Here is a 16,117-nt window from a genome sequence, read left to right as displayed (position 1 = left end):
ATAGAGCTATCATAACTCCCCTTAGTTTACTTTTCTTTTAACCAAACAGTTCCCTGGGGATTAAACAAAAAGTTCCTATTTTGTATTGTATAGACTAGTAAAATTATTAAGTTATTAAAGAAACTTGGAAAGCCACATAGAGTTTATCCTTCTTTGTTTAGGCAACTAAGTCCATTTTAAAAAACACAAATTTGGAGCCTGGCTGGCTCAGTTGGTAGAGCACGCAACTCTTGATCTCAGGGTTGTGAGTTCGAGCTCCACACTGGGTGTAGAAATTACTTACAAGTAAGATCTTAAAAACAAATAAATAAAACCCCAAATTCCTAATTTATCATCAGTACTATCTCATAAGCGGGTAAATACTTCACCAACAAAAAATAAGAGTGATGATTTCAGAATAAAGAATGGTTAGCTTACTGATCCCTCATACATGCATTTTTTTGCCCTTCCAACTTCTATATAAAATAATAATTTTGCCATTTTGTCATTACTGTTAATGACCAACATTAGGGAGCAGTATGTAGGAACACTAAACATGAGATGAAGTATAACAAAGTACTCGTATAGGTTAAAAATGGTTTTACAGGATAGATAGGGAGCAATATAGACAGTAGTTTCTGTGAAAAAGATGAAGTTTTTGATGACCATATCTTCAGTATCATCCAGTATAGAGCAGGGCTCTTGAGAAGCAAGATAAATAAAATCATGGAACTGTCATGTTTCTGTTTTAAAGAACATTAGTTCCCAGCAGCCAGACCATGGCATTATTTTTAATTCCAAGAGTCATAATTTGTTAAGGATACCAATAAACCTGAGCATCACTTTCAAACCTGTTTTTTTTTAAACCTCAGCCAGCATAAGTTATATGAAATAATTGCATCAATTAAGGGAGAAGGGCACGTGGCATTTGAAATAGTCTCCTCTGTGTTAGGGAACAGGGCGGGTTGTGGAGAAGGTAGAAGGAGGTAGAGACTATATGGGGGGAATTTCAGAGAATGTATCAGAAGCATGGGCAGAAATATGAGAAACAATGAAGCACAAAGCGTAAAACTATCAAGAATAACTTCTTCACCTGTGTAGACATTATCTGAATAAGCACAGATGTCATGATACTGATGTAGTCACAAATGAACTGTATTCTTTCCTCCTAAACAGGAGTTTCTGTTCCATCCTTATGCCCAGTATCTTCATTGGGTAGTCTCTCATGTAGCTGACTGTAAGCATTAAGCAATGCAAGTTGACTCCTGAGGAAAATCCAAGTCTTTTAAAGATGCAATATTTTGTGAAGTTTTTAAAAAAAATGTTGGAAAACTGCTTGATACAGGAAAAACCAGTTGAGTTCTGACCAAGTCAGTCTAATTAACAGTTTATGTGAAGAAAATTAACATGGGTGATGAGATACACCAGTACTTCAGAAGACTTGAATGTAGTCATCATGAGATTATGATTGGTCTTTAAAGGAAGGTTTCAAGCCCTTGGTACTATATACAGATCCATTATACAAATGTGCAGTTGACCCTTGAACATGCAAGGGTTGAGTGCCAACCCCTCCACATTCAAAAATCCACAGATAACTTTTGACTCCCACAGAACTTACTACTAATAGCTTTCTGTTGACTCTCTTACTGATAACATAAATAGTTGATTAACACATATTTGTATACATGTCGTATACTGTATTTTTAAGTAAAGTAAGGTAGGGGGAAGAAAATGTTATTAAAGTCATAAGGAAGAGAAAATACATTTACAGTATTTATAAAAAAAATCCACATAATTAAGTGAACCCACACAGTTCAAACCGATGTTGCTCAAGTGTCAGCTGTATCTCCATGGTCTCAGGTGCATCTCTCTCAGAACTGATGATAAAGTATGTCTTTTCACATATTTATGAAACATTCATATTTCTGTTGTGTTTGTTTCTTGTCTATTTTAAAACTGTGTCATGTGTGTCTTACTGATTGTATACGTTCTTGGTTTTTGGGAGTAGTGAATCTTTGTCATTGGGAATGTGTTCTCCCTCTATGTGTCTTGTCTTTTTTATTCTTTGTTTAGCTAGTTTATTTTACTTGATTTTATCCTCAAATTCTAGTCCGTTTTCAGATTTTTCTCAATTCTTGTGTTACATAAATGTATACACACAGCATTTCAAATCCAACATTGTTTTGTATGAAATAACATCAGTTTATGTATTTGTATTAGAATATACCTAGAAATGGAATTGGTGAGTGATGGGTATATGGGTGTAATTGGTTTTTAATATATATTGCCAAAAAGTTTTTCTTTCTTTGTTTTTTTAAGATTTATTTATTTTGAGAGAGATAAAGAGCAAGTAAGCACGCTTATGCAAGCAGGAGGGGCATAAGGAGAGGGAGAGAGAATCCCAAGCAGACTCTGGCTGAGTACAAGGACACGATGTGGATCTCAGTCTCAGGACCTTGAAATCCCAACCTGAACTGAAACCGAGAGTTTGTTGCTAAACCAACTATATCCCCAGAGGCGCCCCCCAAACAGTTTTTCCAATTTATATTCCTACCAGAAATATATTGAGAGTTTAGTTTCTTCACATCTTTGCTAACACTTGATATTGTCAAATTTGAAAAATGTTTTAAAATTTGCCATGTTCCTTTTCATTGAGTTTTAAATTTCACTTAATATGTTTTGTTTCTTGGAGTTCTCTTTGATTCTTCTTCAGTTTTTTTGCTCTTTACTCATTTTCAAACAACCTTTAATTCTTAACACACATTAACTAAACTTGTTTTATTTTCTGAGTATTACTTGTAATATCTGCAGTTTTTCAAGCCTAGTTCTGATTTCTGGTCTTTTCTATAGGTTCTTGCTATCTGATAATGAGTGTGTCCTCTAGTTTTTTTATTTCTAAAGGGTCTGTTTATGAAATAGAGAGTAAATGGGAGTCATAGAATAATTTTATGGTATATTAAGGAGCTTAAGGCCTTATTATTCAGACCTGTATTGTTTAAATACAGTAGCCACTAGCCACATTTGTACATTAAATTTGAATTTAAGTTAATTAAATGAAGTAAAATTAAAATTCAGTAATTTGCACTAGCCACATATCAAGCTTCTTGAGAACCACTTGTGGAGGGGCGCCTGGGTGGTTCAGTAAATTGAGCGTCTGCCTTCGGCTTAGGTCATGATCTCAGGGTCCTGGGGTCAAGCCCTGCATCGGGCTCTCTGCTTGGCAGGGAGCCTGCTTCCCCTCCTCTCTCTCTGCCTGTCTCTTTGCCTACTTGTGATATCTCTCTCTCTCTGTGTCAAATAAATAAATAAAATCTTAAAAAAAAAACCACTTGTGGCTAAGAGGCTGTTGTATTGGACAGCATAGAATAGACTATTTCCATTTTTAAAGAGTTTTATTGGGTAGTGCTGCTTTAGACAGTTACGACCATTTGTATTATGTTAAAAAAAGTATCATATCTCTTTGTGAATCTATTTTTTAAAGTAGGTTACTTTCTAAGGTAGCTGAACGTTTTGAGGTAGATAGTGCAAGGAAATTAAATAAGAAGCTATATTGCTCTTTAGGAGAAAGATGAAGAATTGCCAAAATAGAGTAGTGTGAGTGGGATAGAGAGGAGGTGACAGTTGGCAGCCCAAGGATACGAGGTTGTTGGTATCTTATTGGGAAGTGAGTTAGGGGAGGAAAGTGGAGTCATGTGACTTTTCAAATGACTCTGTGGATCCTGGCTCATATGCTTTGATGCATATAGCACAAACTCATACAGAACATTAGGAAAAAAAGGTAAAAATACTAGAGAAAAGGAACACCCAGTAAGTTTAGGTTAAAAAAGTTGAAATTTGAAGTACCTTATGGAAAAGGGGGGTGACTTAACTTGGTGAAAATACTGCAGAAGCAACCTCTGGTCAGTAGAGAAAATTTCTAACAGCCACAGTTGTGCAGAGTAGCAGTTAGCTGCTTTAGGAGATAGTGAATTTTATTAAATCCTTGGCATGTGATCATATGGTGGGAAATTACTTTGCTGGATTATGAGAAGTTTCAGATGTTATTAAGTAATCTTTAATATCTATACATTTGGGATTTGTGATGAGAAGATTTGATATTCAGTTCTGACTATATCTTTATTTCTCATTAATGAAACCTTCTTTGTTTCTTTTTTACATGTCTATAAAATTGGACTGAATTGTTCATTTGTAATTAATTGGTATATTCATATATAATTTAATTGGTATATAACATAAAATTCTTAGTATGGACTACGTTTGAACAATTACAGGATTTTTTTTTTTTAAAGATTTTATTTATTTATTTGACAGAGAGAAATCACAAGTAGATGGAGAGGCAGGCAGAGAGAGAGAGAGAGGGAAGCAGGCTCCCTGCTGAGCAGAGAGCCCGATGCGGGACTCGATCCCAGGACCCTGAGATCATGACCTGAGCCGAAGGCAGCGGCTTAACCCACTGAGCCACCCAGGTGCCCCAACTACAGGATTTTTGGAACTTTTTAAAACAAAGATATTAAAAAATATAAAAGATACTTACTGAGAAATGTATTTGAAACTCACTGGTAAACTTTAGTTAAATATACACTTTAGTTAAATATGAATCTTATCTGTGGGATCTGTAGCACTTTGTATAGTGTAAGATGACTTGCAAATTATCAGAAATCTTAAGTTTGTTGTGGACATACTATATCTAAAAAATAAGAAAATGTACTGGAATGTTAAATGTAAAGGATATACATATGTAACATATATATGAACATACTATGTATGGCTATATACAATGTAGTAATAAGTATAAATGTAAAGAGAGTTTTTTCAGCACAAATATAAAATTTGCTCCTTTTTTCTACCCCCCCTTTTTAGGATGTGTTTAGCTTTCAAATATCTCCTAATATGAATCCTATCAAAATAAATGAACTGGCAATCCAAAAACGTTTGACTATTCATGGGAAAGAAGATGAAGTTAGTCCCTATGACTATGTGTTGCAAGTAAGTGGGAGAGTAGAATATGTGTTTGGTGATCAGCCACTCATTCAGTTCCAGGTATGTGTATTACTATCACTTTTCCATAGATACATGTGAGTGTGTGTGCGTGCGTGTATGTACGTGTGTTTTAACAATTTAAATTTCTGATAAAAATACATTATTATAGTTAAGTATTTAGAACCTACAGAAAATTATACAAAATTAAATAATAGATATTCATAATCCTACCCACCTCTGAGATAACCATTGTTAAAATTTTGGCATGTTTTTGTTGTTTACTTGCAGTTATATATTTTTGGTATAATGATTATATTAATGTGTGTATCTCAGTGTTTCCTTTCTACTTTTTTGGTTGTTTCAGTGTTAGCATTTCCTGTGGCATAATGAATTTTTTTTTTAAGATTTTATTTATTTATTTGCGAGAGAGAGAGAGAGAGAGAGAGAGCGCGCGAGCACTAGCAGTGGGGGGCGGGCAGAGGAAGATGGAAAGGCAGACCCCCTGCTGAGCAGGAAGCCAGACATGGGGCTCATCCCAGGACCCTGGGATCATGACCTGAGCTGAAGGCAGATGCTTAACCAACTGAGCTACCCAGGCATTTCAGCATAATGAATTATTAATAAAACTTGCTAAAGCTGCCTACTGTTTTATCACATAAACATAATAATTAGGTAGGCAATATTCTGGAGGAAATAAAATGCAAGATTTTTTGATTAGGGGCGCCTAGGTGTCTGTGGTTGAGTGTCTGCCTTTGGCTCAAGTCATGATCCCAGGGTTCTGGGATTGAGCCCCGCATTAGGCTCCTTGCTTTGCCGGAAGCCTGCTTCTCCCTCTCCCACTCCCTGTGCTTGTGTTCTCTCTCTCCCTCTCTGCCAAATAAAATCTTCAAAAAAAAAAAAAAAAAAAAGATATTTTGATTAAATAGCCACTAATTAAATGGTAAAGAAACTTATTTGTGATTATCAGTTAACAGGGTCTTATACCTTTTCATTTTGAATTAGAAAGCTTTTCAGTTCAGTCTAACATTTATATGTGTAATTGTCTTTCCCTCTGTTTTTTGTTACTTTCATATATGGTAGGAATTTTGAAAGCATTAGGTCTATTCATCCTCAAAAGCTTTCCTCCATCTTTGACATACCTATTTCCATGCAATCACAAGTTCCTTGAGGATAGTGCCCCAGATTGTTTTTGGAGTTAAGTAGGGTTTAAATAAGGTAAATGAGGGGCACCTGGGTGGCTCAGTGAGTTAAATGACTGAATGTCGTGATCCTTGGCTCCTGGGATCCAGCCCTGTGTTAGGCTATCTCCTCAGCTGGGAGTCTGCTTCTCCTCCCCTGCTTGTGTGCTTTCTCTGTCTCTGTCAAATAAATAAATAAATAAAACCTTAAATAAATAAATAAATAAATCTGTAGTGCAACACCTCTCCCCCACCATGATCTGATCAAATAGGATCTTGGATGTGATTATCAATTAACAAGGTCTTTTTTTTTTTTTTTCTTTAAAAAGAAGTTAACAAGGTCTTAATACATTTTCACATCCTTATACAGTAGGATCTGATTACTCTTGTGATCTTTATTTTTTTTTGTTTTGTTTTAAAGAGGGATAGAGGCATGCCAGATATTAAGTGATGGCTGAGAAAAAGCTGTGATTTGGGGGTGCCTCAGTGGCTCAGCCATTAAGCACCTCTGGCTCAGGTCATGATCCCAGTGTTCTGGGGTCAAGCCCCACATTGTACTCCCTGCTCAGTGGGAAGCCTGCTTCTCCCTCTTCCACTCCCACTGCTTGTATTCTCTCTCTTGCTGTCTCTCTCCCTCTGTGTCAAATAAATAAATAAAATCCCCCCCCCAAAAAAAAACCAATCAGGAGCTTTGATTTTTTTTTAACTTAATTAGTGGAGGGTGTATTGTTTTGCCAAAACTAGGATTTATGGGGTTTTTTTTGAGTTTGTGTTTTAGGATTTGTTATTATAAAGAAAAATAAAGAGTTGTATACATTTTTGTACAAGGTCTTGTGAGAGAAAAAGTATAACATGTAGGTAAAGGAATGTGAAGGAAATGGAATGATACATATTTCATGTGTTTGATTGAATATATTTATCATAATATGTGATTTCTACTTACAGACCATTCTGGATTTTTTTTAATTTCTAAAAGTATTTTGTCGTTCTGAATTTAATGTAATATGCTGAGTCTATATAGGAAATTTATTCTTCTGAGGAATATATTAAGTTTCTTTCTATCCAGTTTGTTAGGCATCCCTGGTAATGTGAATAACCATCCCTTTCCTTATATGCCTTTGGAGAGTTGTCCTGGTCTCATGGAAAGAAAAGAGTTTCAAACTGAGATGGTCAATGTTTTTGCAAGGGAGATAGTAATGGTTGTCTTCTGGAGCCTTGTTCTGTAAAGGTACTAGGTCGACTTCAGGGATCTATGGGAAGGTCTAAGATGACCACCTTAGAATGTGAAGAAATGGCCACATGTGTACTACATGTCTACTTTTCCTGACTGACTGATCAGAGTTTACACTATGATATCAGTCTTTACCAGTACGTGTGTCAAGTCCCACCCTTGGGACAGTGAGCCACTTGGTCAAAATGTCAGGTATTAAGTGCAAAGAGAAGACAAAACATCAAGCCTGAGGTACATATTTCTTAAAGGTTTAGCCAAAAAAAAAAAAAAAAAAAAAAAAAAAAAAGAGGGAGAGAGAGAGAGAAACAGGTAGATTTAAGATGCCAGGTATGTAACTTAACTCTTCTTTTAGTTCTTTCATCTGTTAAAGGGAAGAAAATCTCTCTTACAGGGTTGTTAGAAAAATTAGTTAGTTCTTCCAGTGCCTGGGTGGCTCAGTCGGTTAAGTGTCTGCTTTCAGCTCAGGTCATGATCCCAGGGTCCTGGGATCAAGCCACGTGTTGGCCTTCCTGCTCAGCAGGGAGCCTGCTTATCCTGCTGCCCCTGCCACTCCCCCTGCTTGTGCTCTCTCTGTCTCTCTCAAAGAAATAAATAAAATCTTAAAAAAAAAAAAAGTAGCTAGTTCTTAGGTACTTAGGTATTCAATTAATGGTAGCTATTTTTTGTTGTGATTTTAATTTCTCATATTCTTAACACTAGTTGTTAAGATATATTTTCATAGTACATTGGTATAGTGATGTTCATTTAATATTATTCTTCTGTCAATTTAAGTATTTGCTTGAAAATCTTTACCTTACTCTTTGTTGCCACTGTAGTATATTCGGAACTGTGTAATGAACAGGACCTTGCCCCATTTTATGCTTGTGGAATGTTGCAAGATCAAGAAGATGTATGAGCAGGAAATGATTGCCATAGAGGCTGCCATAAATCGAAATTCATCAAACCTTCCTCTTCCTTTACCACCAAAGAAAATGCGAATTATTTCTGTAAGTTTCATGTGTAAACCTTTGGTAACCCCAAAAAGCATATAATTTTGTTAGGTTGTGTGCTTAAGCCTCACATATTTTCTCTGCTCACTTCTCATTCTGTGAAAACCAGTGCACATTAGCCGAAGATCCGTTACCATTTATTGGTAATTATCTTTCTAGCTACTGTTCTTTTTCCTCAGCTCAAGGAAATGTAAATATGCGGTTTCTGGTTTTGGTATTCTTTTGGTATCACAGAAAAATGATACCAAATTAGAAATTTCTTGAGAGTGCAGGTGAACATAAACTTCAGTGAGCAATTTGAGAGGTTCTAGTAAAAAAGATGTTCAGAAATAGTTGATGTTCTTGTGTATTTAATTTATGTCAGCTTAGCTTATGCTAGCATTTTTGGTATAACTTGCCTTCTTATTGAATACTTTTAGAATTTAAATATATCAAAGATACCATTTTTTCCCTAGAATGTAATATATTTATATAAAGCAATTCCTGTGTTTCTGTTTATTGATTAGAAAAGTTAACATTTTTTAATAGTTACTCAGTTTTAACAAGTTGTATGTTTAATCTTTCCTTGATGATTAAGATACTAGCTCTGTATTAATTTAAGTGGTCAATTCTTAATTCATCCAAAGCTTTAATACTTTTTGTTTATTGTGTTTAGTTTAGTGAACCTCTTGGCAGTATTGGAATGCTGCCTGTATTTTGCTGGAAGAACTAAGTGGTAGTGGTTGTGATGCTTCATTTAGTATATGGGATTTTCAGCTGTTAGTTCGGAGGTCTATTTTCATTATTTTGCCAGTGGACATGAGAACAGATAAGATGATTTCATTGCTAGCATAGAATATTTATGTCTTTAATTAAAATACTCTATTTCATTCTTTTGCAGCATGTTTGGGAAAATAACAACCCTTTCCAGATTGTTTTGGTTAAGGGAAATAAACTTAACACAGAAGAAAGTGTAAAAGTGAGTACTTGTTAAGATTTGAGTTTTTTAAAATCTGTTCCATTGTTTTTGTTATTTTTAAAAGATTTATTTATTTGCTTTAGAGAGAGAAAGAGCACTGGAGCACTAGAGCAGGCGGAGGGGCAGAGGGAGAGGGAGAGAAGCTGACCCCATGCTGAGCCTGGAGCCAAATGTGGCCTGATCCCAGGACCCAAGACCATAACATGAGTGGAAATCAAGAGGTGGCCACTCAACCAATGAGTCACCCACGTGCCCCTATCTACTCCATTATTTGAATAACTCACTGATACGCTTAATGAATGTCGCACTGGAGATTAAATTTTCCCTATATTGGTCAGTTACACAAGACAGAATATGGTGACTTAAAGTTAGACGAGAATTTTTGTTTTTATTTTTTTTTTAAGATTTTATTTATTTGACACAGAGAGAGATCACAAGTAGGCAGAGTGGCAGGCAGAGACAGAGGGGGAAGCAGGCTCCCCCCTGAGCAGAGAGCCCAACGTGGGGCTCAATCCCAGAACCCTGAGATCACGACCCAGGCCAAAGGCAGAGGCTCAACTGACTGAGCCACCCAGGCACCCCAAGAATTTTTGTTTTTAAAGTATTCTTTGAATAGTTGGAGATGTACTGGATATAGTGACTTTTTCTGTATGTGTTGTATAAAAGAACTTGCTTTAGATCAGGAATTCAGCAAATACAATTTAAGCCATAGGTTCCTATGCAAGCTCAACCTCCTTTGTCAGCCTTGTTTAGAGCTGCACTCGGCCTCCTTTCTCAGACCTCTCCTTTTCTTTTAAACTTGCTGAACACAAAGAAAATGTAGTATCATTTCTTGGAAGGAAATAGATGACTACATTATGGAGCACAAGTTGTTAGCTCATGGAAATTTATTACATAACCCCATACAATTAAGTAAAGATTTAACAAGGCATTTTGTCTCAAAGTGTAAAGCAGTTTCCCCCAGTTGTGCTTGGCAGGAAATTAAGTGAATAGTTTTGTGATCCAAGAAAGAGATTCACGTAGTTTGAGATATTTGCTGGCATGAGGATATATTCAGGAGCACCTTGCCAAAGATTATCAATGGCTTGCTTTTATTAGTGGACTTTTTTTTTTTTTTTAAATTTTATTTATTTATTTGAAAGACAGAGATCACAAGCAGGCAGAGAAGCAGGCAGAGAGAGAGAGTGGAGGAAGCAGGCTGTCTGTGGAGCAGAGAGCCCGATGCGGGGCTCGATCCCAGGACCCTGGGATCATGACCTGAGCTGAAGGCAGAGGCTTTAACCCACTGAGCCACCCAGGCACCCCTTATTAGTGGACTTTAAAGATTCTTTGGTTAGCTGTCATCAAAATAGGGATTTTTTTTTTTTTTGCTCTTATTTCCTCAGCTAGGATTTAATTTTTAATGAATATGCTAATGGCCAATTCTATTTTTTATTTAATTTAAACTTTCCTTACTATTTTTTGCCCACTTGCAGAAGTACAACATGTTTGTTGGGACAGGTAAAATAGTCCAAACACCATTAAAGAAAAAAGCTACTGATCTTTTTTCCATTATAAATTGGATTGAGAAGCTTTCCTCTTATCAATTTTCTGAATAAGCTTATTTAGGATTGGTATTATTTCTTCCTTAAATGTTTGGTACAATTTACTCCAAGCCATCTGACCCTGGAGTTTTCTTTGTGGGAAAGTTTTTTTTTTTTCCCTAAAGATATTATTTATTTGAGAGAGAGAGCATGAGCATGAGCAGGGGAGAGTAGTAGAAGGAGCGGGAGAAGCTGACTCCACTCCAGGAAGCCTGTTGTGGGTCTGGATCCCAGGACCGTAGTATCATGACCTGAGTCCAAGGCAGATGCTTAACTGATGGAGCCACCAGGTGCCCCGTGTGGGAAGGTTTTTATTAAGAAATTCAATTTCTTTCTTTTTTTTTTCTTTTTTTTTTTTTTCTTAAAGATTCATTTATTTATTTGAGAGAGAGACAGAGTAAGCTAGTGTGGGGGGAAGGGGCAGAGGGGAGGGAGAGAGAGAAGTTCAGACAGACTCCCCATTGAGCGCAGAGCCTGATGCAGCACAACTTTGAGATCATGACCTGAGCTGAAAGGAAGAGTCAGGCTTAACAGAGTGAGCCACCCAGGCAGCCTTAGGAATTTAATTTCTTTAATGGATATATGGATAGTCAGGTTTTCTATTTCTTTATGTCAGTTTTGATAATTTTTGTCCTTTGAAAAATTTAAGTTGTTACATTTTTGGCATTAAGTTTATAATAGCCTCTTACATTAGTTTTTCTATTACTGTTTGACAAATTACCACAAACGTAGCAGCTTGAATGCCTGTTTGTTAGCTTGCATTTCTGTTGGTCAGAAGTCTGGGCATGGTGTGGCTGGATTTTCTGCTTATGTTCTTACAAGGTTGAAATCCAGTGTTAGTTGGGTTGTTTTTGTTCCTAAAGGCTCTAGGGAAGAATTTGCTTCCAAGGGGATTCAAGTTATTGGCCAAATTCAGTTCCTTGAAGTTGTAGAACTAAGGTTCTCATTTTCTTGCTGGGTCTTGGTAGGGGATTGACTGGGGATTGCTCTCAGTTAGTAGAGGTGTCTTTCAAGGCTGGTTTTGTGGCTCTCTCTATTTCTAACTCTATAGAAATGGAGAATTTCTCAAGCTTCAAATCCTTCTCACTCTTTGAATTTCTTGCCAGGAAGAACCTGGTCCCTTTTTAGAGACTCACCAATGGATCAGGCCCATGAAAGATAGTCTCCCTTCCTTGAAGTCATCTATGTTAAGTAGTATAACCTAATCATAGGAGTGAAGTCCATTATATTTAGTCCCAGGGATCTTAAAGGGCACATGAATGTCTTGACCCTGTGAATGTGCTTAGAATTCTGGAGCATATTCCTTCCTGATTTGGTCCTTTCTTACCCTTGTAGTTCACTTTTCAGGTATGCATCTTTTTTTTTTTTTTAAGATTTTATTTATTTATTTGACAGATAGAGATCACAAGTAGGCAGAGAGGCAGGCAGAGAGAGTGGCGTGGGGGAAGCAGACTCCCCACTGAGCAGAGAGCCCGATGCGGGGCTCGATCCTAGGACCCTGGGATCATGACCAGAGCTGAAGACAGAGGCTTTATTTAACCCACTGAGCCACCTAGGCACCCTCTCAGGTATGCATCTTAATATTTAGGAGAATCCTGAACTCAGTGCTGTCCCAAATCTAGAAGATGACATTAGTGCACACAGAACTCAAGAAGCCCTCTAGTTACAGCTCTGGTGGGAAGGAGGGCTTCTAACCCTCAGAGAGAGCAAGAATTTCTCTGCTTTTTCCCTCTGTTATTTGTTTCCTGTTCTTTGTTCTCATTTGTTCCAGTTTCTAAGAAGTCCTGTGGCAGTGGTAGCAGTGGTGGCAGTGGCAGCAGCAACAACAAGGGGGACAGGCCTAAAGTGCAAAGTTGAACCTTCTCTGATTTGAAGAGTTGTACAGAGAATGGGGAAATCCTCACAGGCTTTTTTTTTTTTTTTTTCTTTTTTCTTTTTCTTCTGTTTGGCATAGTTGCAGGAAGTGTGGGTAAATAAAGCTTTAGCTTTATGGCTGGGTGATAAAAAAGGGGAGCCCTAGGCAACCAAAAAATAATTGGATGATTGAAGAGTGGGAAGAGCTCGGAATGCAACTCTTTAAAGTTGTTTATGCTAATAGGTTTATTCCTGAGCTGAACTTATGTGGATCTGAATCTTAACTGCCTACATAATTTGAAGACTGAAATGTAGCATATGTTCCCACCAGGTCTCAGTCTGGTCACTGTATGCTGCATAGAAAGGACAGATCCAAGCACTATGCAAAGGATTTTGAAAACTGAACTGATATTAGAACCATAGCTTCACGGAGCTTGTTTCACCTTGTAGTCTGAACTTAACCATTGTTTCCTAAAACATGAGTGTTCTCCGTAGGATATAAACAAAACCCAGAGTCTTAAAACATAGTGGTCATAATGGTCTATGCAATTTAAAATTAATTGACATCATAAAGAACCAGGAAAATATCAAGTTGTATGGATAATGATAACCAACAGGTATCTGCTCAGATGACATATATGTTATTAGTTACAATAATGCTCCAAGTAAGGGCAAACACACTTGAAAGGGATGGAAAAATAGAAAGTATCAGCTAAGAAACAGAAGATGTCATAGGAGCTATATGGAAAATTTAGAACTGAAAAATACAGTAACTTACCATTTAAAAACTCACTGAATGAGGTGCCTGGGTGGCTCAGTTGTTAAGTGTCTGCCTTCTGCTCAGATCCTGGGATTGAGCCCCGCATTGGGCGCCCTGCTCAGTGGAAGCCTCTCTTCTCCGACTCCCCCTGCTTGTGTTCCCTCTCTCGCTGTGTGTCTCTGTCAAATAAATAAATAAAATCTTAAAAAAACCCAACAACTCATGGAATGGATTCAGTAGTGAAATGGTAATGAGAAAGGAAAGAGTCCATGAATTTTAAGATTAATAAAAATAATTTCCAATTTGAACAAAATGGAGAAAAATGACTGAGGGAGAAAAAACTCCTTATAGCTTCAGATACCTGTGTAACAATATCAGAAGGTTGAACATTTGTGTAATCTGAGTTCTAGAAAGATAAAGAGTACAGTTAAGAAAAACTATTTAAACAAATTATTATTGGGAGCTTTCCAAAGTGGGCAGAAGACATAAATACAACAGATTAAAGAAACTCAATGAACTACAAATAGGATAAACCCAGAGAATTTCAAGCTCACGTACATCTGATAGCACACTTAGTAGTCAAAAATCGTAACACCTCATAGCCTACTTATGTGGGTCTTAGCACACCTAAATGTTAAAAAATAAAAATAACCTGAGGAAAGAAGGAAACTCTCTTAATCTTTTTCTGTTATTAGTGCCTGACATACTAAATAAGTATTTGTGCTATGAATTAATACATTTTAATGTAACTATCTCTAACAACCTTATAATCTTAGTTAAAGGTAGCATAACACTCCTTCCAAAAGCAAGAACAAATCTGCCTCTTTATAAAGTGATGCCCTTCATGAAACCATGGGAATTTCAACCTATGGGAATTTCAACCTATTCATCCCACTGACCTTTTTCTATGTCTAATATCTAAAGGTAGAAAGTAGTGGATTTTGGCCATTATTTCTGAATAAGAAGGAAATTAGGTATAATGTTGGGGAAAAGTTTCATGTATTATAACACAGAAACATTTTTAATTGTTGAATTCAGGAATTGTGTGTGTAGCTTTGATATATCCTTTCTGTAGCACAGTGAAAGGTTCTTTGCATGATAAAGCCTGCCTTCCCTTGTTCTTCAAATGTTGTGGGCCTTGTGAAAAAGGATCTCTTTGGAAGTTTACTAAAGTTGGATAATAAAGCACAACTGTGTGAAGCATGATGGTGCTTTAAAATTCTTTACTTTTCAGAGTCTGAAGATGATTCAGACCAAGCATCAGGGAATGGGATAATTTTGACAAAATTCCATGTGATGCAAGTTCAGAGTATAGTTTTTCTTACTGATTTTTCTGAAAACAACTACTTCTCTTTAATTCTGCTACCATGGGAAATTCTAAGTTCAGAAAACAGTTTTTCCCCCATGTTATTTTAAATGTAGATCACTTTTATTTTATTTATTATTATTTTTTTAAGATTTTTATTTATTTATTTGACAGACAGAGATCACAAGTAGGCAGAGAGACAGGCAGAGAGAGAGGTGGAGGCAGGCATCCTGCTGAGCAGAAAGCCTGATGTGGGGCTTGATCCCAGGACCCTGGGATCATGACCTGAGCTGAAGGCAGAGGCTTAACCCACTGAGCCACCCAGGTGCCCCAAATGTAGGTCACTTTTAATACTCTTTTTTAAACCATGTATTGAATTATTTTAGGGTGGTTTTTTTGTTTGTTTGTTTTTGCTCTTTTTTTTTGTTGTTGTTGTTGTTGTTGTTACCACCCATGCCTTGGTTGGAGTCTTTATTTTTATTCTTTTGTAGATCATATCCTTTGCTGTTGCTGTTTATAGCTAGTATAGAACTTTTGGAGTTCATTATACTTAAGTTTTTTTGAACTTTGTAGCCACCTGATCCATAATTTTACTTCATTCCTTATATCTGAATTCTTATAGAAGTTGGTTGATGGAATTACAACTAGCATTTTTTGTTTTGATTCTTTAAATGCTAGTATTTTTTGAGTACTTATGGAGTAGACTCTATATGTTCTTTTTTTTTTTTTTTAAGATTTTATTTATTTATTTGACAGAGAGAGATCACAAGTAGGCAGAGAGGCAGGCAGAGAGAGAGAGAGGAGGAAGCAGGCTCCCTGCTGAGCAGAGAGCCCGATGCGGGACTCAATCCCAGGACCCTGAGATCATGACCTGAGCCAAAGGCAGCGGCTTAACCCACTGAGCCACCCAGGCGCCCGACTCTATATGTTCTTATTCTCAAAAATTGTCAAAAACCAAGGGATGCTAACATTTTCGAGTTTAGCAGTTTATTATAAGTAGCTTGTTTCTGTTACAAAAACACTGAAAAATATTCATTTCTTTAAACTTGTAATTTTTCTGAATAAACTATTCCAAATGCCAAGGGTGGTAAATTCATGTCTTGTTAGTGTTAAGGGTCACCAAGAGTAAAAACTGAATAGCATTTTTATCTTGAAATTCATTCTATCCTATCATACAAAAGGTGCAGACTGTGTCTTATGGATATTTTGTTTTATTTATGATATACCAAATCTTACTTTACAGATGTTTGAGCTAAGTGTATGTGTGTTCGTTCCGTCTGTCTCATTCCTCTCTCTCTC

At 36.6% G+C, this 16,117-nt stretch overlaps 1 protein-coding gene across 6 annotated transcripts in view; it reads left to right on the top strand.

Moving 5' to 3' along the window:
• The window catches only part of PIK3CB (phosphatidylinositol-4,5-bisphosphate 3-kinase catalytic subunit beta), a 205,855-nt gene that overhangs the window by 102,515 nt on the left and 87,223 nt on the right, over window positions 1-16,117 (top strand). For all 6 annotated transcript variants that reach the window (XM_032334525.1, XM_032334489.1, XM_032334499.1 and 3 more), the window contains 3 exons: window positions 4,840-5,019; window positions 8,184-8,354; window positions 9,238-9,315. In XM_032334525.1, coding sequence (XP_032190416.1) covers window positions 4,840-5,019; window positions 8,184-8,354; window positions 9,238-9,315 — 429 coding nt within the window. The remainder of the gene's footprint in view (window positions 1-4,839; window positions 5,020-8,183; window positions 8,355-9,237; window positions 9,316-16,117) is intronic.

This window comes from Mustela erminea, chromosome 1 (assembly GCF_009829155.1).
Source record: "Mustela erminea isolate mMusErm1 chromosome 1, mMusErm1.Pri, whole genome shotgun sequence".
Taxonomy (NCBI): domain Eukaryota; kingdom Metazoa; phylum Chordata; class Mammalia; order Carnivora; family Mustelidae; genus Mustela; species Mustela erminea.
The sequence above is the reverse complement of the archived record's forward strand: the minus strand, read 5'-3'. Positions and strand labels throughout refer to the sequence as shown.